This window comes from Habropoda laboriosa, unplaced genomic scaffold (assembly GCF_001263275.1).
Source record: "Habropoda laboriosa isolate 0110345459 unplaced genomic scaffold, ASM126327v1 scaffold89, whole genome shotgun sequence".
In the NCBI taxonomy this organism is placed as follows: Eukaryota; Metazoa; Arthropoda; class Insecta; order Hymenoptera; family Apidae; genus Habropoda; species Habropoda laboriosa.
In genome coordinates this window covers 2,203,424-2,228,580 of record NW_017100263.1, presented here as the reverse complement: position 1 = coordinate 2,228,580, position 25,157 = coordinate 2,203,424, and the positions used below count along the sequence as shown (strand labels likewise).

Here is a 25,157-nt window from a genome sequence, read left to right as displayed (position 1 = left end):
GTAAAAAAAAAAGAACGTCCTTTAAATGCACCCCGTAGTGCAAATAAATGCTTTCATATTTTACACGGAACGATACTGACTAAACGATGTTATATTTTTTTTCACAGATGACAAGACGCCAACACCCATATCCAGCAATGAAATTTACACCGACAGTCGACACCGCGAGCGCAGGTCTTTAACTGAAAAAAAAGCGCCAGACGAAGACTACGAGCAGTACATGAAACAGAACGAGAAGCGTCAACAGTTTGTACGAAACGACAACAGATACGATAGGTGATAAAGCATTTCTTTTTAAGTTGTTTCTTTGATTGGTCGTTAGCTGGTAAGCCTTTGAAGCTTTAACATTCTGTGGGATTTAAACTTGATTTGATGCAACACGTGGGAGAGATAAATGGAAGGCTGTCTTACGAACACTTGATAGCGATGGATGACTGTGAGAAAACAGAATTTTTATTAGAATAATTTGATAAATAAACAGACTTTTCTTTAGTATTTATAAAACTTGAAATTTCGTGCAAAAATTAGTAACGACGCGTGACTTTAATAAAACAAACTTTCTTCCCGCTTCATTTGGGTAATAAATCTCGTATTATTCTTTGATAGTAAAATTAGTAAGTACTGAAATTTGAAATTTTAGCTGGATATTCTGTTTACAAACTTTTTTTTGGGGGTGTGATATGTAACGTTTGGTAGAAAAATTGAGGGTGAGATTCGTATAATACGACGCAAAAATTGCAACAGTGTTTATATAACATAGTAAGTGCATAAATTTACATTTTCACAGTGTAGCAAAGTTCCCGTAATTGACGATGGTAATTGTTTCATGGTGTGCGTACTGTAAGGAACCAACCGTGTTCATAAGCAAGATTTATCGATACAATAATGAAATATAGGACCACCGCCCTTTTGGGGAAACTATTGGAAGAATGAAAATTAGAAAATAAATGTACAAAATGTCAGTAACTTATGTCGCTAACTGTTTCTTTTACTTCGCGTAAAATATGTAGTGATAAAACATTTTCAATTTTTATATTTGTTTATTTTAAAGTGATATGAAAAATATTTTACTGTTATATCTTAAATATTTGTTTTACATTACGTATAATAAACCCTTACGTCTTTTATAAATATGCAAATATGCTCATATACAATATAACCTACAGTGACTCTTACTTATATTCGGACACTCTCTAGAACAGTATAACTTTTTCTAAATTGGATCAAACGACTTGAGTTTTTTTGAGAAGTTAGAAGGATTAGTGTGCTGATGATAGAAAATATTGCAATTTGTAAAGGTCACTGTTTACAACTCTTTCACCCGAGCTTCTAACGAAAATTTAAAACATACGTTTTGTCAGATTTATGTCAATTACACGCATGCTGAAAATTTCATCGAAATCGGTAGATGGAGAAACAAGCGACAGGCATCGAAAGATGTAGGAATCTTCAGATTTATTGCAATTACAGGCCGAACGTCGTGAAATAGTGCGATTTTCACAATCTTCAACGATTTGTAGCCCGTAGTAACATTAACCGATTTCGATGAAATTTTCAGCATGCGTATAATTGGCATAAATCTGGCAAAACGTATTTTTTAAATTTTCATTACGGGCTCGGATAAAAAAGTTGTCGAATGTGACCCTTACAATTTTTTCAAGAAATTTTATACGCGTCATCTAGTATACTAATCCTTCTAACTTCTCAAAAAAACTCAAGTCGTTAAGTCCAATTTTAGAAAAAGTTATACTGTTCTAAAGAGTGTCCGAATATTAGTAAGTCACCGTATGTAGTATCATGATACTAAACGGTATAATATTGAGAAAATAGAACGAAGAAGTTGACAGAAGGGACGTTCCATCGAAGATCATGGATAACGTGCAAACATTTCTCGTATCCACTGTACATTGATAGATCGTTCTAGACAATAACAAACAAATTAGAACGTATGAAGTATTTCAATATCTCAGAAAGCACATTTCACGCGTAACAACCGACCGAGCTAACAAATAGTCAATTAAGGATACGTTTGAATGAAGCATCTGATATGACAGTAAGTTATCATCAAGGAACAGTTACTAAATGAGTACTTTCAACGCAAGCAGAGACTGATTATCGCATTAATCCTTGCCTGTTTGCGTCACGAAGAGAAATCATACATCATGTGGTCTCGCGGACTTTTTGGTGGGCAATACTTTGTTCATCAGTTGGACTAACGAGAAAAAAATTGCTTGCTTTTTCTTCAAACGAACTTTCTCGACTTTCTCGAGAAGTATAAGGTATGGAATAGTACGAAGAACATGGCGGCATGACCTCGTCTTGATTTAAAATCAAATCCGTATTGTTAAAGGTTAAGTTTATGTCTCTGTTAAAGGTTTATTGAATATGTTGAATTGTTAAAATTGATAAAAGTGCGAAGTATTGAACAATTAGAAAACGACGGAAGGGGCAAGACTTGTTGATTATGGTAATGTTAGAATGTATTGTTTGAAAGAAAATTATGAAAATTTTTCGAATGCGTCAGAACGTTTACAGCCTTTCATTTAATCACTTAAAACACCAAGCTAAATTTAATTTGAAAGTGTGGCGGGTACGTCGTCGTCAACAAACCCTTACCGAACGTCGTTCTATTCTTCCACGCGAACTCTTTTCCAACTGCTTCAGATTTTAGTTTCCGTCCTTTTGTCTCTCCCCGGGTTAAGACTTGCCTTCGTCCTCGAGTAGCCTAAGAAGCGCACATGTGGCATTCAGATTCGCACGAGGATGAACGGCCCCGCTTTCTACGAATTTTCCGCTTCTATCTTTATCTATCGCTACTCCTGTCTCCCTGTCCTAACAATATAAAAACCCAGTACGCCTACACCTCGAGACAGTTTTTCCTTTACCGACCATCGCGACGAACCGCTGCCGCCGGGACAATTAACAAAGTAAACGATTGTATTTTCTGGACCAATTGTACGCCGACCATACACTTATACTTTAATAAATTGAGGTGAAAACAGTGTAACGACGTTCCTCACCCACCTCAAAAGTTTGAAATCTTTCTTTCCGCAAGCGTAATAAAAGCATCGATACACTTCTACACTTCAGAGATTGCTCCCTGCTTAACAGAAATTCCATGACACTAAATCGTCGTTAAAAAGCAATCTCCAATTATAAGGTAGTCAGTGATTTTATCTTATTACACCGTCCATCGTGAAAGATAACGATAACTTAAATTACCTTCAGCCTGATATTTAACTTACTTTTCATTTTCAAAAATTGTTTAAACAAAGCAACATGCACTTTGGAATAATTACTTTCAAGTATTCATCGGGCCTTTTTGAATGTAAGAAATGCGAACGACCCGTTTAGGCAGCTCGCAGTAAATCACGCTAAACTGCAATGACTCGGCTCGTGTTCGATGCAGCTACAATATCCCAGTTCTCACGTGTCAAAAGCTTAAAGAGGGCCATTTAAAATGTTGCAGATACTTCTTTGTAGAACGGAGACAAAATGAACCGAGCGAGGAATACAACCAAGACTCGGAAATGGAATTGGATCCCTCCGTGGCCTTGAGATCAGGTAGAGCCTCGCGAGGTGAATATTTCATCGAGATCATGGTGGCGGCCGATGCGGAGATGGTGAGGTACCATGGCAAGAATTTGTTCAGCTACATTATGGTCCTGATGAGCACGGTAAGAATCTTGTTCCAGGTTCCTCCTGTTCTTCACTGTACTTACAAGGGTGAACTGTATTGGAATTATTTGACATTTTATTTAGCACAGATTGATTCGAAGTAATTGTAGTTAGAGCAATCCTACGCTTCTTCAAATTCCACTGGGTATGACATTTTTTATTAAAAATGCTTATTAATAGAATGGGTCCAAAAGCGGATAAAATCTTCGATTTATTTCTTATTGTACAAAATTAAGAATATGATCACTTTTATTAGGTGATTCCATTTAATTTCTATAAAGTTTATATAAATTAGTGATAGACATTGCAAGGAATCTTCGTGAAAGAAAAAATTATTATAAACTTCTGTAATTAATCCTAGAATACTACCATTAATTTTTGTCACATTAATGATAACATGGAGCACAATTTAGTAAAAATAATATTGGTAGATTGTAAAATTGTATATTTCTGGTTCAAAACAAATTAATAAGTACACATTTATTGAATTTAATGATATTTTCAAAGTGAAAATATAAAAAGAAAAGCATATACAGTAAATTCTCTACAAGTGTCAGTCAGTTTGGATTCTACAAGTGTCAGTATAGATGGGAAAAATCCTTTTTTTCACCTGAAATTTGTTTTAACATGTTGGTGAGATTTTTCTGATGAAAATGATATCAAACACGGTATAATTTGAACAAAATTTACTTATTAATACTTATTGGCAACCAAGCAATTTAAATATCAACTTTTTTAATTTTACGTTTTTTTATCCCGAAATTTTTCTTAACATATTGATGAGATTTTTCTGATGAAAATGACATCAAACACGACATTATTTGAACAACATTTACTTATTAACACGTTCACTGTCTGGCGTGACAAAATTTCGGGATAAAAAAACGTAAAATTAAAAAAGTTGGTATTTAAATCGCTTGGTTGCCTCGACTCACGTTTCATCCTTATCTTTTATTCGCTGTCCTTGTCTACGTTCGGCAAACTACAAAGGCGGGCGCGAGTCTCGAAAACGTAGTCCCTGACTCTACAAGTGTCCGGTTTAGCTTCGTTGCGACTGACACTTGTGGAGAATTTACTGTACTATCTAGGGCACTGTATTCTCTATGTTAGTATTCCAGGATTAAAAGCACTAAACTCTTTCCTATAAAATTCCACGGATAAGAAAGCCTTCCTCAACTAAACTTAAAAAAAAAAAACAAACAAGAAACTAAAATTTACAAAATTAGCTGGATATTTTTACAGAGGTAGAAATGTTTGTCTTGTGACACACTCTGTATAACAGCCTGGTATTTATCACCGTGCATAGGTCTGACGTTTGTTTGAAAATAAGAGGAAATGAAAAATAAGAAAAAAAAGGGGGACTAAGGTCGACAGCCCGTGTAGGTATATCACTCTGTTCGAGCACGGTTTCGTTGAAGCAAAAAAAGAGTGGAGCGTGGGGTACGAAGCAGGATTAAAAGAGCTGAGGATCCACGAAACAGCGACGGCCGTGTTCGTGGGATGATCGATCTTGTAAGCCAGCAGGATCTGTCGCGAGCGTTAAATATTTATGCAAATGTAACCACCGCGTTCCTAGTTAATTTCGGGCGTCGAAAAGGTAGCGCGGCCGCTTTCGATCATCAGTCATCCCCCGTGGTAACTATTCCTGGCGGCTAATTCAATTATCACTCGAAAAATCAAACATCTACGCAACCCTTCGACTGTCGTTCGTACCGATAAAGATTTAACAACTATGGAGGATATTACAAAATGAAAAAACATTCTACTTTTTCTCGTATCATTGATTTAGCTTAGACTTGTAAAGTAACAATCTATACTTTCAAGTGGAAAAGGTCAGTAATCAATTTCAAATGTAATTAAATTCAAGCTGTGCAAAATAAAGCTAGTGACTTGGATTTCTTAAAACTGTTTTCATAAATTCTGGATTGTTGACTTTTGAAAATTTGCAAAATTACGTTTAAAAATGTTACAGTAGTGAATTCTTTAATAGTGCCTTCTGCTTTAATCATTACAACTCTTCATTCTCCGAACTTGAGACGTATTTTTGTATAAAGTTGATAACCTTGTAATTAGTGAAAATACTGACTGTTAAAAATATTTTAGGTAACAGTTATGCATACTAATTCAGACCTGAACATTTCAAAAAATTCATGTTTAGAGTATGAACAACTACACGAATGTACACAATGTACTCCATCCATCAAGATACCCTTTTATTTGTTCCATAAAAAGTTCCACACATATCATTTTAATTACCAAAACGTACGACTAGTTTTCTTTCATGCAGTCACGGTTAGATACTTACAATTCTGTTCCATCTAGACTATTATACGTTAAAAACCAACAGGGTCTTGGAAATCAATAAGATACTCTTAAATTATTTTTACCCCAAACGCTTAATCCATAATTAAATACACTTACAATTGTTACTACTTCCATTACACCATACATAATTCAAAATTGATGCAGCATACAGAACACACGAGTACAGACATTCCGAGTAAACGAACCACCCTCGACACTTATTGAATAATACGTTACTAATTTTCTCACGAGGAACCCACCATTTCGCTTTCAATATCCCACCAATCATCGGTTTCGCCGAATTTATTACCGCTGCCTGGAGCGACCTCGCGCGGAGCAATCTCGAAGCTGCTATTTAGGAAAGTTTCATTTTCGCGTGTGAGTCGCGCGTTTCGCAACACGTGGCCCCTGGAGGGTCATTAGTCATCTTTAATTAGCTGACCGGCGTACACTCGAGTTTTACGGACGAAATTTCAGCACGTTGAAAGATTAGCGGGGCCAGTTGACATAATGGACGTCCCTTGTTGAGGGGAATACAATCTGACGACGAAGGTGGATTGCGTTCCATGCGGCGGGATAACTGGACATGTAGAAGCCGTATATTCCGAGGGCATAAATTTTCGAGAGCGAACAGAGCTAGTCAGCCACCGCTCGCGGCTCACAATTCATCGTCGAAAGAATAGAAAGTACAAGTTACACCTTGAGGATTATAAATCCCGCCACGCCGATACGACCTCGCGCGCATGCGCATGCTACCTAACCTAACCTCTAACGCGACGTTGACGTTTCGATTACGATGACGCCTGGAATTCGACTCGTTACGTTTAGACGTTAGATTTTATAATTCAGGAAATACATCGGTACACAAGCCTTTGCGAAAAGATCCTTTCTGTGTGTGCTAAGTTGGTGGAGTTGTTTTCGTAGTTTCGGACGATAGGAGTTTTTCCGATTTTCAGTTTCGAGTGAGCTTTTTTCATGAAAGTAAGTGATTTTAGATATGTAATTACATTTGATAACTTCGTAGATAGTAAAGGCCCGTTTGAATATTTAACTTCTTTTGCTTGATGGACGTTTTGATAGAAGTGTATAATACTATTTATTGACTGATTTGTATGTGATTATTTCTCACAATAAAGTTCGTTCGTAATGATTATTGGTAGAGCTATTAAATGGATTGAAATATAGAAGTATTTTTGATTCCTTACTTTTTTCACATCGACTCTATTATTGAGGAAATTTTACTATATAATTTTAGACCATATGTTTTCTCAACGAGAATGACTAACTAGTATTGCAACCCTAACAAGAATAAATTATTTATACAAACTATACCACAAAAGATTCATTTTATTTCCTGTGAAATGTTTCAAATAATCATGCTACAAATAGGTACAATCTGATTTTAACGAATTAAGTAACAAGAACAATCAGTTTCCCTTTGCTACAAAAGCAAACCTTTCCTTCTAGAAAATTTCATCCCCTTCCAATTTCTAAACTCAATACAATCATTTGTACACGAGTAAAACTTGCATTTTTCTCAATTTTGTATAGGCACAATATTTGCGTTCTAACACGATACTTTTCAACCGACATCGTTTCGCAATACCCATCACCATAACCATAATCTTTTCTTTTTCTTTCTTTTACACCTTTATTACGTGCACAGAATGAAATGTTACCTGTTATCGACACGTATGCGTGTAAAGGTAAGATACAACTGTAGTGTTATACAGCTGATATAAGCTGACCTAACCTTTAATCATAACCTCTCTACCTATTCGTGATCGACAACTTCATGTGCATCGGTCAAAATATTTCACCACAATCTTCGCACATTTCTCCACTTTGTCACTTTGTTCGCGATACGCTTGATCCCAACGCTACTAATTCTGCAGGCCACGGCGAAACGAATCACCTTTCTTTCGTCTATTTCGCCGACTCCGCTAGGCGCCGCTTGCAAAACCAGACCAACGCGCATAAATTATTGCGGCGCTACGGTTCGCAGCGCGGGAGGAAAGTGTAGCGCGGGCTAGTGCGCGAAAGCAACATATAAGTTTGTGGAATACATCCCACGTGCTCCGTGGTACGCTATTTAAAGTTTTTGGCCTACTCACCTATTATATAATCGATCATCCCACGGCCAGTTGAAACCCATCGATCTTTCAGCGACGTGAAATCGCCGTTCGAACACCGTTTTCATCTTTATCGAGCTGATTGAATGCAAATTAGGCGAGTTGGCCGCGATTTCCGCAACTCCACACCGCATAATGTTTAAAAAATGAAAACTTCTAGCCAAAACTATCGAAAAAAACTAAAAAAAATTAAGTAACAAATTTTGCGTAAAGTTGATTTATATTGTCGTTTCAAGAATTTGCTGGATACACCTGTGAACACAGAAGAATTTGATCAAGTTACATTAGAAAGCGTTGTATGAATCTTTCGACGATTTTAGAATTTTATTAATAGAGAAAAATTTATGAATAAAAATGAATTGTCTGTTACATTGGAGTGGAACTTTTTTAAGAGATGTAAGTAAGTTGTCTGACAAGTGAAAGATATGATTTATGGAAAACTATACGCAACGTACAGTGGATTACGAAATGAACTAGCTTTAATAATAAATTGACAGATTATTAAGACAGGAGACAATATCTTTTGATGGTACAATCTGCTTGAAATGTGATATTACGTATCAAAGATGATATCGTACGTACTTTTTATTTATAAATTATTTTCAAAGATAATTTTTCAAGAAATGATTGCCTACACGTAACAAATTCTCAAATTGATCCTCGACTTTATTCATCCAAACGTCAAAGTCTCAAGAACGTCCAAACAGATCCTAAATGCGCCACCAAAAATCGACATTTCTGGCTATTTCGAGCTTATTGTTAGATCATATTCCACTAATAAATCGTTACTCGCTTGGGGCAAAAATTAGTGGCTTCTATACGACAAATTATTTTGAAACAATTAATTTACAAAAAGAAAAATTGAATTCCTGATTTTTTTGGAAAGTTTTCTTTATTTCTTAAAAACTTGAATAAAATTGCCCAAATTAATTTCCACAAATACACTACAAAAGCATTGAACCTCATAGTCGAGATACCCAATCGAAATTAAAATGAATATCGTACTAACGAGGGGCACATCGACGAAGATAAAGCGGCACGGAGGAGGAAACTCGATCGACTTGGTCGATAAATGAATGATTCATGTAATTTGATGGTTAGCCTCGCGATTGTCAACCAGGTCATTACCATCCGGTAGGTTGCATATCCCACGCGAGACGAACCACACCTCGGAGAAGAGGGCAACATCCCACGAAGCGTCCGGGACTCACTTTCACGTGCCCACGCCCGTCATTCATCCGACGATTCAATCAGCCGTCGCCGGCCTGTCGATCGCCTTTTCATATTCACTATTTTTGTTTTTTACCGAATCGATGAAATTTAATTTGACATCGCGTCGAACGCCGCGCCGGTCCTGATCCTCGACGGATCGTTGCAAATCCGCGTCGTTGGTATTGTGGATCGAGATCTTGGGCTCGTTTCTTCGTTCTCCATTTATCGATGATTGTAAATATTGAGAAAGGGGCGTCTTACGAAAACAGCGAAACGGGAGCAGTTATGATTGCATGATTGCACTCCATGCCCACCAGAAGGAGCAAATAATAACAAGGAAGTGAAAAGGGCGCCTTTGCTGTGGAGAGGGCGGTGTAGAGTCCCGGGTTCGATTTCCGCTTTCTTTTGCTCCCTCAAATATTTCCTCGGCTCTGTACAATACTATGTGTGGAAGAAAATTCGATTTGGTGAAATTTATTACTGGAAAGTTGCAATGGTGAAATTACTATATTAGGTAATTTGGAATTCTGTCGGATTTCGTTGCCTGAATTAAAAAATAATCGATAACTCCGCCAAAAGTTAACATATTTATTCAAAATTAAAGCCATTACAATCGATACACATTTGCCATTTAATGTCACAATAGAGTGATATTGTTTAAAATATGTAGATTGCGATTATGAAACAAAAATGAGGATCTAGCTTGATTCAAATTCTCATGATTAGTGTAATGTGAAATTATGAATCACTGGAAATATCTTCAATTGCCCAACATTTATGGACATTTAGGTACAATATGTGCACGAGTAGTTTCTGATTAATATTAAAAGAGATTTAGTATCAATCTTGTGGTATTTTTATTAACGAAGGAGTCACGAGAAGTCCACTTTTTCAATAGAGACTTGGAGCTGTTCTTCATTCAAATCTGTCGCTTTCTAGTATAAATATTCAGCGTTCTTCAGGCATTCATTTCAGAAGCTTGCTTCATATGTTTCCATATTTTGTAACCTAATGATGCAAGGTATGTTAATCTTGGATGCAGTCAAGGATGAACATCGACTTACGTATTTCTATAAAGAAGTGATATGAAATTTTCATGGTAATAAAGAATGTTGGAAAGGAATCAGAATATTTTCAGATCGAGTGTATTTTCACAAGTTTATGATGCTTCGATCGTTACCAAGAAGTAGTGCATAAATTACTAGGCCGACAAATACTGATAAAAACGCAAACACTTCTTAGAAATAACAGAAAGACGTTTCCATGACATAAATCAAGTTTGTGTTGCAAACCTTAAGTATGAAGCTTATAGTAAACACATTTTTAATTATACTTAACATTCGCAAAGGAAGTCTGAACAAATATGCAATTCGAAAACATACTAAAAGCAACAGAATATATTTTCAAGGTGTGCAGTTTTTTATGTTCAATATTAATAATTGTGTATATTTTAAAAGTATCTTATTTCTTCTTCACTACCTACAGTATATTTCAAAGCATAAAGTTAAATAAGCAAAATTCGTGAATTATTCCTTTAAATTTAATAGCTAAACAAATCCATTAATCTGTCAAAGGGTTAAGAAAGAAGTGAAACCAAACACTACGTTCCTCTCCATTACATCAGACTAAACAAGTGTAGTATCGGGGTCTCCATACCCAAAAATAGGAAACCGACAAGGGAGAATAGAGAAGGGAGTGGTTGGCGAAGCGCGCAAAGTCTCGGCTTGCTAAGTTCGATTCCCGTTGAGTCCCTCGATATTTTTCCGTCGTCGGTTCCTACAAATGGGGTCTCAGCCGGGATGGAGGCATCTACGGCCACACGAAGCCAGTTGTGCGATGAAAACATCTCGAGGGTTTGCACGTCTCCCAAAAATGCGTTGTTTCGGCTGTGTGCCACTGTGTGGGGGAGTGTGCCCGAAAGTGTTGAGTTGTGTTGCACTGAGGACATTCGAGGGCGAATGTCAGTTCAGGATGGCCGAGTGTAGTATCGGGACCTCCATGCCCAAATAGGAAACCTTGAAGGGACAATAGAGAGGGAGTGGTTGGCGTAGCGCGCAAAGCCTCGGCTTGGTAAGCCGAGGGTCCCGGGTTCGATTCCCGTTGGGTCCCTCGATATTTTTCCGTCGTCGGTTCCTACAAATGGGGGCTCGTCCGGGATGGAGGTATCTGCGGCTACACGAAGCCAGTTGTGCGATGAAAACATCTCGAGGGTTTGCACGTCTCCCAAAAATGCGTTGTTTCGGCTGTGTGCCACTGTGTGGGGGAGTGTGCCCGAAAGTGTTGAGTTGTGTTGCACTGAGGACATTCGAGGGCGAATGTCAGTTCAGGATGGCCGAGTGTAGTATCGGGACCTCCATGCCCAAATAGGAAACCTTGAAGGGACAATAGAGAGGGAGTGGTTGGCGTAGCGCGCAAAGCCTCGGCTTGCTAAGCCGAAGGTCCCGGGTTCGATTCCCGTTGGGTCCCTCAATATTTTTCCGTCGTCGGTTCCTACAATAGACTTATACTACTGAGGAACCGATCTTCGTTAGAAGAAGGAAAGTCAATCCCACCAGGAATTACGATACCTCGTCACGTTCAACTGTACTTCCACCGTAATTTGTCACTTGAGAATTTCTCAGCCTTGATTACAGTTTCTCTTCCTAAACACATCTATATATTTCAATTAACTTTATAACGCGTGAATATCAAGCACTGTCGCGTTCCTTTGTCCTGAGATAACTAGACAGGGTCAGTGCAGTGCGCATCGAGCATAAAGTCTGGAACTCGGTCAATAACCGATCGATGTTCTCTAGAGTACTCATAGTGAACGTTCTCGAATAGAGACATAAGGCTCCTGGGTGTTGTTCCATTGCTCGCTTAATCTTATCAGCCGGTCGTAACGAAGACCAAAGCTGTAAAATTTAATGCTTTTCGAGATTGGCCGCTTAAGTGATTGCGACCGACGACTGAAGCAAGTACTGCTGTGGAAGATGAGACTGTATTTGTTGTGTAATATTTGTGGGTAGGGGTGCTTGAACCTCAAACACTCGTTACAAACATTTTGTACAAATTTAGAAACTAAGTTCTCTTCTAAAAGTGGTTTTGCGTCATTTTGTAACTGCAGTAGTTGGAGTTATCAGTAATTACTACCTATTTTCACCGAAAGGTGTTAAAAAATTGTAATTATGAATATAATATAGAAGTAACAATGAGAAAATGGTTGATGCATTTTATAAATTATACTTGCAGCAGAAAAAAACTTGCTGTAAGTATTTGGAAACGAACATACTGAGGAAAGTAAGAATCGTTTACTATTAAGTTTTCATCGATATAATAATTAATTCATAAAGATGTTTTTACTAAAACAGATTTGAAACTTGATAGATGGCAAATAACCAAATACCAACGATTTAAAAACCGAAACTACAGATTCCAAGTTATTATAAAAAAAGCACACTCGAAACTACATAATTAAATTCCTATCAAATTTTATTTCATCCAACAATTGATACTATATTACTCCAAAAATCAATGTTTCGCTGCATCCTCACTTTCAGCTAAAAATGTGCCGGTAATTATGAAAGTGTCTTTCATTTACATTACAATGATGTGGAATCATTTTCGTGAAATCATCGGAAATTGAAACGTTAAACCGTTATTGAGTGTATTTTGGAATACGTTCAAAATAAAGTGATTACTTAAACGTTGAAAAATTCCGAGTTTTATATATTAACTACAATTCGTACAATTTTTGGTAAGCTACTGTGCAGAATCTAAGGGTAGTGTTTGTTCAAATTTAAAAAACAATTTTCATTCCTCCGTGAGAACTTCAACATTTCGTATTACACGAGCTTACACGATTTATATGACATTTGTTAGGCCACTTTCGTAGTCACCTGTATAAATAAAAACACTATTACTTACATAATTAGTCAGAGAAAATAGTGTGACAGTCTGCAGCTCGTCAACGTTCCACGAACGAACCGTGAGGAACGGGAAGAGCTGTCGGCAGTTGTTGGCCGATAAATATGAACTTTTTCGCCGGGATAACCCATTTGACCATACCTATACAGTGTGAGACAGGATCACGGTCGATGTGAACGGTGTTTAAGCGACATCGCTCACGGCTGACCATCTCCGATGTGGAAATGAAAAACTTGCCTCTTTGCACACGCCTGCCATTGCGATCTCCTGGTGACACGATTCGATTGCCGTGTTTCTCGGTCGGTTCCTCTAACCGGTTCAGCGAGAGGCGCTTCTTTTTCAACCTTTTACCACGTGTTATCGCGTGTATGTACTCCCTCCCCGTCATCATGTTGATGCGGAGATCGATCGATCTGACGACCGGTTGAAAGAGAAAAATCACAACAATGTTGTCTCGTGGATGTGAGGTTCCGCTGAATAGCAGACGATTGAATCGATAGATGAGAAAAATACTTATCAGAATTTTATCGATGGTCCGATGTACTATAATGAATTACGCTCGGTCGATCGAACGCACGGTGCTCTATATAAAAAGTGGGAAGAATTGTAGTGGAAAAAGATGAAAGATTTTAGATTTTATTCGATGAAAATTGAATGTATTGATTGAAAATACTTGGAGGTTTTATTATTACTGAAATAGTTTTATAGCGATTAATGGATTGATTAAATACCGTTAAATATAAAAGAATTCTGTTTTGTAATTTCTACGAATAGATTAAAATGAAATGACTTGAAATTAGACTTGATAAAAGAAATTAGATTGCGAAGAGATGGGAAATTTGATTACATTAGACATGATTGATTAATTAAGTGCTCACGTGTCCGAATCTAATCATTCTTCAAATGCTGAACACGTTATATTTCCTCTAGCGAGCGTTAGTAGTTTGGAATATCTATCAGTGTTCTATAAATTAAGAAGTGAGAAGTTCGCTCGTGAACCATCGCGTCGAGTAGAACGGCCGTAATGTTTTCGTGCAAGTACCGACAACTAAGGAAGAAATACAGCAATACAGCACTATGAAAAAGGACTCGGGACTCACCCCGATGAGTTAGCGTCGAGCCTGCTGGGCAAGAATTTCATGGTTAGAAAACTGAACAGATTTAAGCCACCAAACCAACAAAAACCGATTGGACTAGAATGAACCAAAATCTAAGAGTAACAATTCCAGAGAAGAAAGCATCAATGGATGCTTACTCTGAATTGTATATTACTGCTTTAATCCTTCCTGTCAACGTAAAAATTATTTATTGTTACTCCTGATAACAGATTATAATTTAACAGTGTATGTCATTAATATAAAAAAAAACCACCTTATTCATTCGACAAACATAATCTGTGTTAGTGAATTAACGTTGAAAATAAATGTTCATTACATAATAATTATACGTTCAGGTATTATTTTTCGCTGGCATTTGGTTCATTTAAACACACTCAAAAAGGAAATTATGATCGATTGTTGAAATCAAAGTTATTTGTGTCTAAATGCGAACATGCTGACCCCTGACAGGATATACAACTTAGCGGATGTTTGTTGCAACAGACTAAACTTCTTTGATAGTTTTTTTCCTTACCTCTTTCTGATCTGATTTATGCGAAGTTGTAGCAACATATTCAACGCTCGTAGAATAAAATTGCTATAATGCACTCCGCTACCTTACACCATGATAAACTATAGCAATTTTTTATCCTTTCGTGGAAACATGAATAGAAACATGACAGATCTACATATTCCTTACAAATTGCACAAACGTATTTCCATACTTTCTAATAAGTATTTGGACACCCTGTAAAACGGAATAACCTTTTTTAAAATTGGGCCAAACGACTTGAGTTTTTTTGAGAAGTTAGAAGTATTAGTTTACTAGATGACGTGTGCAAACAATTTTGAAAAGATTGCAGTTTGTGGGAATCGCGAAGAAAATTGTAAAGGTCACTGTTTACAACTTTTTTATCTAGGCTTGTGATGAAAATTTCATCGAAATCGGTTAACGTTGTTACGAGCTACAAACGGTTAAAGATTGTGAAAATCGCGCTATTTCACGCCTGTAACTAATAAATCCGCAGATTCTTACATCTTTCGATGCCTGTCGCTGGTTTCTCCATCCACCGATTTCGATGAAATTTTCAGCGCGTATACAGAATGTCCCGTAAAGAGTGTAATACCCGGAAATGGGGGGTTGCTGGGGTGACTCTGAACAAGTTTTTCCTTTACCAAAATGTTGTTTGAAGCTTCGTTTTTGAATTATTAAGGAAAAACACTGGCCAATCAGAGCGCGCGTAGGGCCGCGGGCTCTACGCGCGCTCTGATTGGCCAGTGTTTTTCGTTAATAATTCAAAAACGAAGCTTCAACCAACATTTTGGTAAAGGAAAAAGTTGTTCAGAGTCACCCCAGCAACCCCCCATTTCCGGGTGTTACACTCTTTACGGGACACCCTGTATAATTCACATAGATCTACAAAACGTATGTTTTAAATTTCCATCACAAGCCTAGATAAAAAAGTTGTAAACAGTGACCTTTTTGACCAAAAATTTTTTGTACACGTCATCTAGTAAACTAATCTTTCTAACTTCTCAAAAAAAAACTCAAGTCGTTTGGCCCAATTTTAAAAAAGTTGTTCCGTTTTATAGGGTGTCCAAATACTCATGGACGGTAGTGTATGTATATTCCAAGAGTAAGAATACCAACATTTTCTATATTTATTCTCATAAATTCATCCAGTTAATAAAAAATATCAAGTCATCTAAAACTAACGCGATCTGTAAATCAACGTTTCACAAAAAAATAAAACATCCATAAAACCTCTTCCATCTATTAAACACTACTCCTTTAAAAAAGTTTCAAGACAGATGAAATAAGATAGGAATTATTTATTTCGTCGCCTTCAGAATAATCCTCGGTGTTTACAATACACATATGCCAACGGTTTTCCCAATCTTTATTGCATTGCTGGAACTTGGTTTTCAGGGATGGCTTTTAGCTGAATCTAGTGAATTCTGTTTTATCGCCTCAATTGACTGAAAACGACGTTCTTGTAACTCAATCTTGGGAACAGAAAAAAATGGCACAGTGCTTGATCAGGCAAGTGTGGTACTTGCAGGTTGATCTTACAATTGGTCGAATTTGTGGTGTAAAGTCTATGAGTTACTTTTTGTTTTTGTAAATCGAATCACGCAAACGCCTTATGACACCCAAGTAGTATTGTTTATGGACTGTCTGACCAGTCAGTAGAAATTGTATATCACGCCAGAGTAATTGAAGGAACGATTTATTCTGGAACGTTTTGAACCGAATAGCACAACTAAATTTGAGCTAGAGCTTTTAATTCCGTTTAATTTCCATTTAGCACGATTCTTTTTTCGTTCACAAACTCACGCAACCCACAGCAATAATTTCACGCAATATATCAAAAGGGTCCGCAAATTTTTCTCGACAACTTCCTCCGTTGTGTCGATTTCAGTCAGACCAATTAATTCGTTTCGCTTTCGCCGTATCATTGTCGATAGATAAAGATCGACAGAGTCGCGTTACGCCTAGAACAGCAACACCTGTTCGACGTGAATCGTTTCAAAGTCTGCCCGTGCCATTCACCAGCGTCCGTGGCCTATCAAATGGTACCATTTCGAAACGGCACAGGGCAAAAAAGCCGCGTGGTTACTAAGCAAATCACGCCGCGCCACAACTCAAACCATCAGCCTTCGTTTAATCAATCAATTACGGGCGCGCAAGCAATTCTACGTGCGCGAATCTGTTGTAATCGCTCTATTCCAGGGTGAATTTGTCGAGGAAACCGCGGCGCGGAGTGACACATCGGGCTGACAGTACAAGGAATTATAACAATTGAACGCATCAGGCCCGGTCCGTTTCATCTAATAAAGTTCGTTTCACGCTCGAGACGACTCGTGGTTAATCGTCATAAATGAAGATTTTCTGGCACCGCTGGCTTCGAACCCGTTCGCTTGTTTGACCAGCTCGCGTCTGCTTCCTACTATACGTCCAGCAATGAATCATTACTGAGTAGTTTAGTTAACATCACTTTGTTCTGGTAACGAACAACAATTACTTTGTTTGGGTTTGTTTGGGTTTATTTGGCTGGACGATCGAATGGATTTAGACGAAATGAAATATTTGAGACGATTATTGTCCGATGAATTGAATAATAGAGGGTAATATTGATAATTTTATAATTGATTGTGGGATTGATTACGAAGGAAATTCAACGTTCAGAATGGTTGTTATTTCATAAGAGGAGAATTGTGGACGATTGTACTCTTCTTAGAAAACTTTGAGCTCTAACAATTTTCTCAACTTCGCAATATAAATTAAGTTAACATTTGAGGATCCTATTGAGGTTACAAGACTCAATTCGAAGGAAATTAATTGCCTAGAATAATTATTATTGGATAAGTGAGGAATTGTAAAAGACTGTGATTTTCTTTTGAAAACTTCCAATTCGTAAAATTGATCTTTCACTATTCTATAAAATGTTACTACTTATTCCTAAATTTTCTTCATCTCCGTAAGTCTTCTTTCTTGAACGCTCAAAGTTTCTGCCTGTGCTCGTTTAATCGAAGAAAAATCAGCGAGCAGAATTGCGAAATTTACGCCTGTCCGTTATACTACCAATACTCTACACGAAAATTTGTTTGGCTTTGCGTTTCTCAATCGACAGTTGAAAACCTGACAGCCGCGCACCTGGTAAGCCTGTTCAATTCGTTTCACCAACCAAAAAGCAAATACAAGATGATCGATGATCGGGTCAGTAACCGAAACTGTAAACACTGGCGATCAGCTGATAAGACATCAGCTTTTGAAGTCGAAAGTGCTTCCATAAGGGTACTGTTATGATGGGTTTAAGTCAATGGCCGCATGCTCTAACGACGCATAGAATATCTACATGTAAGTACTTACGTATGAGTGTGCAAGCAGGCACTGTCATTTTTTACGGGTAAACAAAATTTCAAATTTCATTATCTTTCAATCAAACGAACCGAAAATTCTACGAACACAACATTAGTTTCCACGCAAATCTGACACGCAACAATGATCAGCTCACGATCAGAATCGGTGGCAGTTGACATATCGGAGTTATTTGCTCGCATGTCGGTCGGTACGTACAAAAGAGAAAAACGAGACGCGGAATAAGTGGCATGTAATTAAAAAGCAACAAAGAAGACGCGGGGTTGACCGATGTAATCGAAAAGCAACCACGCATCCTCCACGTTTTATCATCCGTCCTACGGATTCGTTCCAAGGAAGATTGGGTGATGCCCGTTGGGATGCGAGACGCGCCACTAATTAAGAGTCGACTGTGTCTCGCATTGTTTATGCACGGTTATATCTTCGTTTTGCTCGCGTCTTCTCCCCGATACTTTTCTTCTGGCGGGCCTCTCCCTTTCCTTTTCGAACGCCTCATCAAGGTGCAATCGGTTTCGAGTTTGTAAAAATCATTGTTCGACGATTATTAAAAGACATTTAGTGACGACGTTACCCCTTAAGAATCGGTTTTTTTTTTGGGTAAAGTTATAATTTCAGGATATCCCTACTTCGTTTTTGTCATTTTTAGTTGCATCTAAATTATTACAATGAAGAGAAAGAAAAAAAAAGTGGAAGAGAATGGTACTAGGTAGTTTCAAAGTAAAAGAATCTTAATGTTTATTATTATACAACTGAAAATTTAATTGTGTGTGGTACACTTTAAAACATGAAATAACGCAAAGTGGTACGTTGCAATTTTTACAAAGATAACGCGTTTGTTTCCTCTTTCTTTTGCCATTTTAATGCTTGTTGGTGCTACAAAAAAATACAAGCTCTATAAACAACAATAAGACGACTCCATAAATGATACCAAGTGATCTAAGAAGATATTTTGGTAGACACCTAATTTGATTTTTTGATATCAAATATTAATTTGTGCCGGCTTGGAGAGTTTCAGGTTTGATTTTGCAATTAGAAAAGAGTAAGCAGGATTTAACATCTGTTAGTTATAGTTTTCTTTGTTACTGATAACCAATATCGATGGCTTCTTTAAATTACCGATAACCGATAACAAACCGACGTACGATAAATAGGGCCGTAAACTGGTAAACAGCCAAAAAATTTGTTCACCATCGATAATGGATATCGGTAAGGAAAGAAATCTATATTATTTATATTGGACATTCGAAATCAAAAGTCGACAGAAATAATTGTTATACTATAACTTTTTTGTGTCATAGTTGCAATAGTTACGGTCCCTGTTTTCTTTCTTTTGTTGTAGGTTTCGCAACTCTACAAAGACAAATCCATCGGTAATTGCATAAACATTTCGGTGGTAAATATCGTGTCAACCAATAAAACATTTGGGACTAGGTATAACGAAACCGACGGAATCGCGGCGAGCGACATGTTGAGGGAATTCCGTAAATGGCAGAATGAACATAATCCAAATGAAACGTCGCCCCTACATCACGACGCTGCACTACTTTTAACCAGGTACGTAAAATGTTGTTTGTAATTTCATTTTGAAATTAAATGCTCGAGACTTGTGCGTAGAAAACCGTGTTGAGTCCACTTTTTTAAAAGGTTCTTCTAATCGTTTCATTAGCTAACTTCGTCAAGAATTCAGGAGGACGGACTGATATTCTGGTGTGTATCTTAAAGTTACTGCCTGTGTCATTTTATGTTCACCATTGGACCACCAATCGTGGTTTTTACATGAAAGTATTACGATAAATTGTCACTTTTTTTTTTGCATGATATATGTACCTTAGCTGTTATCCTTACGTTACTTTACCTCGTGCAGAGTTGCATAGTCGTCGAGATCTCTTTCAAATTTCTAGAATTTAATGGTATTCGTTAATTTTTATCTCGCGAATAAACGTCGACGTGCTATTATTCGTAAATGTGGCAATGAAAGTGGTCTAAGTAAAAAAATTTATCACTTATTCTGTGTTGCATCGATGGAAATATCTCGAAACGAATAATATGTGACTTAGGCCACTTTGACTAATGGAAATACCGCGTGTCGATAATTGTCGGGAAGAAAACACTGGCACGTTACGTGAAATGATCAGTTACGGCCTTAAATAATAAAAGAATTGCAAAGCACGTGTTAATGTTAAAAGTAAAAAGGTCGACGTTTGTCCAGAATTCGTGAGAAATGAAAACGTATAACTTAGTATTTTCATGAATTGTTAAAAATGATGATATGAAACGAAACACTTTCAGGGAAAATCTGTGCGACCATTCCAAAGAAATACATTGCGACACGTTAGGCCTGGCCGAGTTGGGACGAATGTGTTTCCCAGGATCCTCCTGCGCCATAGTGCGCGACAGTGGACTAGCTGCTGCATTCACAATGGCTCATGAAATCGGCCACGTGTGAGTAAAATTCTAGCAAATTTCAAAGACATTCGATTTTTTACATGCTCAAGCAAGCATATTACGTTAAATTACAAATACTGTCGAAACTTCAACGAGATAAGATTTCAATTCAATTGATAAGGATTCATTAACCCTTCACCTTCTACTTCTCTACAAGTCTTGTACTAAAAATTTTAACAATGAATCATTACGCCTTACAACCTATTGTACAATCTCCTTAATACTGATCGATTTATGTCATTGTGCAACGAAGATGCTAGTAAAAAATATAAATATTCTTTTCCCAATTGTAACTAAAATGTTTCTACGAATGCAAAAAAGAAAAAATATAAAGCCAATTTCCCGTTTGTATTTCAGACTGGATATGCCACACGACAACGACACAAAGTGCAAAAAATTCAGGAAACAGTCGGACATCCACAACATCATGTCCATGATGCTTGACGACCACACCTTTCCCTGGACATGGTCAAAATGTTCTCAACACTACGTCACCAAGTTCCTCGAGTGAGTCAGTCATTACACTGACGGGCGATTAACAGCTATCATTCCGAAAATCATCACGCTAATAGGTTCACCCCTGAATAAGCTTCCAGAACGCATCTTTTTATTGCCTCGATTTGCTGTTCCTTAATCAAGCTATCGAGGATAGATACTACAGAAACATAACTTCTTCGTCGGTGAAATTGTTTGCCTTATTTCTTCAAATCAATCTCGCGTCCATCGATAGAAAGGAGATGTTTTCTACTTCAACGCGCTGCTATTTTAAATATTTTCATCTCGGGTCTACGATTTTATTTGTTCTGTTGGGAATACATAATTCTGCTTCTGCAACGACGAATAACGAGTTTTCATCGCATTTTCATTATCCTCGTGTGATGACATTATCTTTAATCTAGAGAATTCAGTTATTTCGTGGAATTATCACACGAGTACATGACACATTGGTATACACTACCGGCCAAAAGTTTGGAATCACTGTACATTGCAAGTTACACAAAAATTCACAGAAAATAGTCAGCAGCTTTAAGAATTTTTTAACGAATTTTGTATCATTCAAATCAATCGATATGAGATAAATTCCTATTTATCTCCACAATGTCAATATCAAGTCTATGAAAAATTAGTAGCAGATTCAGTACTGATGAAAATTGGGAGGTGATTCCAAACTTTTGGCCGGAGTGTATATTACGACACAGTGGAAGTGCCAAAGTGCAGACGTTTTCGAATTGGTGTAGAACTTGAAGAAATGAAATAAACGCACAGAGTGGTTTAACTGATGCTTTCGGTTTTTCTTCTCATCCCGATTGATAGCAGAAGCAGGAAATTAATAATTATAAAGAAATTAGCCAGTAATAATGTAACAGTGCAACAATATAATATAATGCAATAGTACAAGAATAAAAGTATAAATACATGATATGTAACTTCCTAATCATATGTCGCTATAGAGGGTTAAGCTCGTTCTGGATGAAGTTTGTTTCACGAAGAGGTCCAGTAATGTGACACACGTTCGAAATTTTGTTTCATGATAAGGAAATACGGCTAGTTCTCATAGTGTTAACACATTCACTGTCCAAACTTCTAGCGCAGTCGTCACTCTTATATAGTTTAAACATTTGCCTCTTCATTCGTGTATGCAATCATCGTTCCTTCACCATCGCTGCTTTCTTCAGTTGTAGGATAACCGTCAGATTTTTTTTTAAAAGATGTGCTGCTTTGTATTTCACTGTTCCATTAATCTTTGCTTCCAATTAAAACAAAATGTGAATAATATGAAAACATGACTCGCCGATCCATAAGCGATCATTTTTAGGAATTTTAGAGAAAAACGACTTTGAAATTTTTGAACCATATCTTGAATCCTACTTCTCAAAAAAGTGATAACGAAGATTAAAATGTTACTAAAACGACAGTAGATAACGAAATAATTTCTTCTGAGGTACTGTAGTAGTATAGTCAATGGAATGATATTTATCCACCCGAAAGAGAAATTTTTCTACTTGTTTTATTTTTGATTGTATTATACTTGTACATTCCACGAACATGGCAGTAAGGAAGATTGTACATCACATGTGTTATAAGAGACCTAAAGACATTCAAAAATCCTTGGTCCTCGACGAAATAGGCATCAGTCAACGAATTCGATTCGATCGAGCTGAAAGCCGGTAGCGCAAGTTTTTCTGCAAGAAGCCGAGGAAGATGACTCCTCGCTTAGGAATCCGGTTCCGCTGGATTTTTGAATGACCTGGGCGCACCGCGGGTCCCATTCGTTTCCGACAAAAATTCGGATGACGCCCCACGATCACAAACGCTCAAACCTGTCGAAATTTGTTTCAGAGGCGGTAACGGTGACTGTCTGCTCGACGAGCCGTCGAAAATCATGGAAAGGCCGGACAACACCAGGCTTCCCGGCGAGGATTACTCAGAGAACAGTCAGTGCGAACTGGTATACGGCCACGGGTCCAGAATCTGCTACCCTGGCAGCATGAACAGGGATGATGGTAAGTCGCACATTTTCACACGTACCAGGTGATCCCGTGAGTAATATTCTCAGATACAGGGAAGAGTTGTCTAAATAAAGAGTACCATTTAATATACTTTACGTTCTATTTCCTATTTTACACTAATTGGTCTACAATGATGTTTAAGACACACACACAAAGAACAAATGAAAAAATATTCAACATATAACATTTATAAAATAACATATTTACATTAATAATAATTTATATCTCGTGTTAAATCATATTTTATCAATAACAATGAAGGAAGAGTATATTGAACATAAGTAAAGTACCAATTGATTATTAAACAACATATCTATGTACATAAATGTCGATTTAACTTTTATAATAAATGTAATATGTGCATAAAATGAGTGTAGAATATTCTACAATAATTGTTACTTTTAGAAAAATGCAAAGATAGAGAATAAAACTGCTAATTATCGTCTCAATTCTTGGATTTTGCACACTAGTGCCGTCTAAGCCAATATGACCCTTAGACTATTCTAACCACTGCCCTATGAGGCAACTTACTAAGCGGCTCTCATTGTCAGTAATGAGATTCATGAATCTCCCTAATGATTCAAACTCCTGTCAAATATTCATGTGAACAAAACGCAGCGAACATACTATTTAAGAATTGAGATAAACTAAGCGGTTGGTTGGTTATCGGCCAGGCAGTGTGCAGAATATTGTACTGCACCACACCGGAGGGGGACCCTGTCAGAGGGAAGAGGGGATCATGCCGTACCCAATATATGCCGTGGGCTGATGGGACCGAGTGCGACGTGGACAAATGGTGTTATCGAGGCGAGTGCGTCCCCCGCGAAATCCTCAAGCCCGTGGACGGCCAATGGGGCGCATGGGGACGTTTCAGTGAATGCTCGAGGACTTGCGGTGGCGGTGTCAAAAAGAAGGTCCGTCTGTGTAACAATCCTCCTCCGGAAAATGGCGGCAAATGCTGCATCGGGGACAGTGTTAAGTATCGTAGCTGTGGTACCAGGGAGTGTCCAGGAAATCCAGATTTTAGGTATTTATTATAAGATTTAGGAATTATTATAGAAATGATTCTCGAAACTTGCTGTATTAAGTCGTATTATTCGGTATCTCTATGTATCATATCTAGTGCACCGTTTGTCACAGAATCGAAAAAAGTCTCTTTGATTACAAGTTTCATAGAAGACCATTATTTCAAAATTCTGCTTAATTCTGTCTAATTATACTGAATAACAATGATAGTATATCAATACTTCCTCACTTTACGAATGTAATACCACGATTTTCACATTTAAATTTATTTAAACGTTAGTTTTAATTTCAATTCAATTGAATAATATGTTAATCCGAATCTCAAATTTACAGGGAAGAGCAATGCTCGGCGTTCGACAACAACACCCTAGGCATCGAAAATCTGATGGAAAACGTAACATGGCACGCGAAGTATCGTGAAAGTGAGTATAATCCAACTAAAATCTCAACTTGTCCTCGACTTCGTCGATTTACGCCATTTCTTTTTGCTTCAGTCTTGCCTCAAGAACGTTGCAAATTAGTCTGTCAAGTGAACAGCACTTACTATCACATGCTGAAGGACAAGGTGAAAGACGGAACACCGTGCGGACGAGACACCTCTCACATGTGCGTGAACGGCCGCTGTACACCAGCGGGATGTGATCACGTTTTAAACTCAAACGCGAAAATCGATATCTGTGGCGTCTGCAAAGGCGACAATTCCACCTGCCAATGGATAAGGGGCTCTTACAACTCCAGCAATCAAGGCTACACCAGAGTGACAAAGATCCCAGCGGGTAGCAGAAACATCGATATCAGGCAATACAGTTGGATGGGAATCCATAACGACAATAATTACCTTGGTACGAGCACTTGCTCACTGCGCTTTTAACCCTTCCTTCATTTCCCTCCTCTGAAACTTCATTTTTAGTTCCCGTGGTAGAAGAAGTTAGTCAGACATTTGGCCAAATATTTTGGTGCAAAA

General features: G+C 37.5%; 1 protein-coding gene across 1 annotated transcript in view; it reads left to right on the top strand.

The window, feature by feature from the left end:
- Positions 1-25,157, top strand: part of LOC108573032 (A disintegrin and metalloproteinase with thrombospondin motifs 20-like) — a 194,543-nt gene that overhangs the window by 157,594 nt on the left and 11,792 nt on the right. The window contains exons 8-16 of the mRNA XM_017935388.1: positions 108-276; positions 3,470-3,677; positions 19,552-19,766; positions 20,502-20,654; positions 21,015-21,164; positions 22,998-23,165; positions 23,820-24,194; positions 24,527-24,615; positions 24,688-25,035. Of these exons, the coding sequence (XP_017790877.1) occupies positions 108-276; positions 3,470-3,677; positions 19,552-19,766; positions 20,502-20,654; positions 21,015-21,164; positions 22,998-23,165; positions 23,820-24,194; positions 24,527-24,615; positions 24,688-25,035 (1,875 nt within the window). The remainder of the gene's footprint in view (positions 1-107; positions 277-3,469; positions 3,678-19,551; positions 19,767-20,501; positions 20,655-21,014; positions 21,165-22,997; positions 23,166-23,819; positions 24,195-24,526; positions 24,616-24,687; positions 25,036-25,157) is intronic.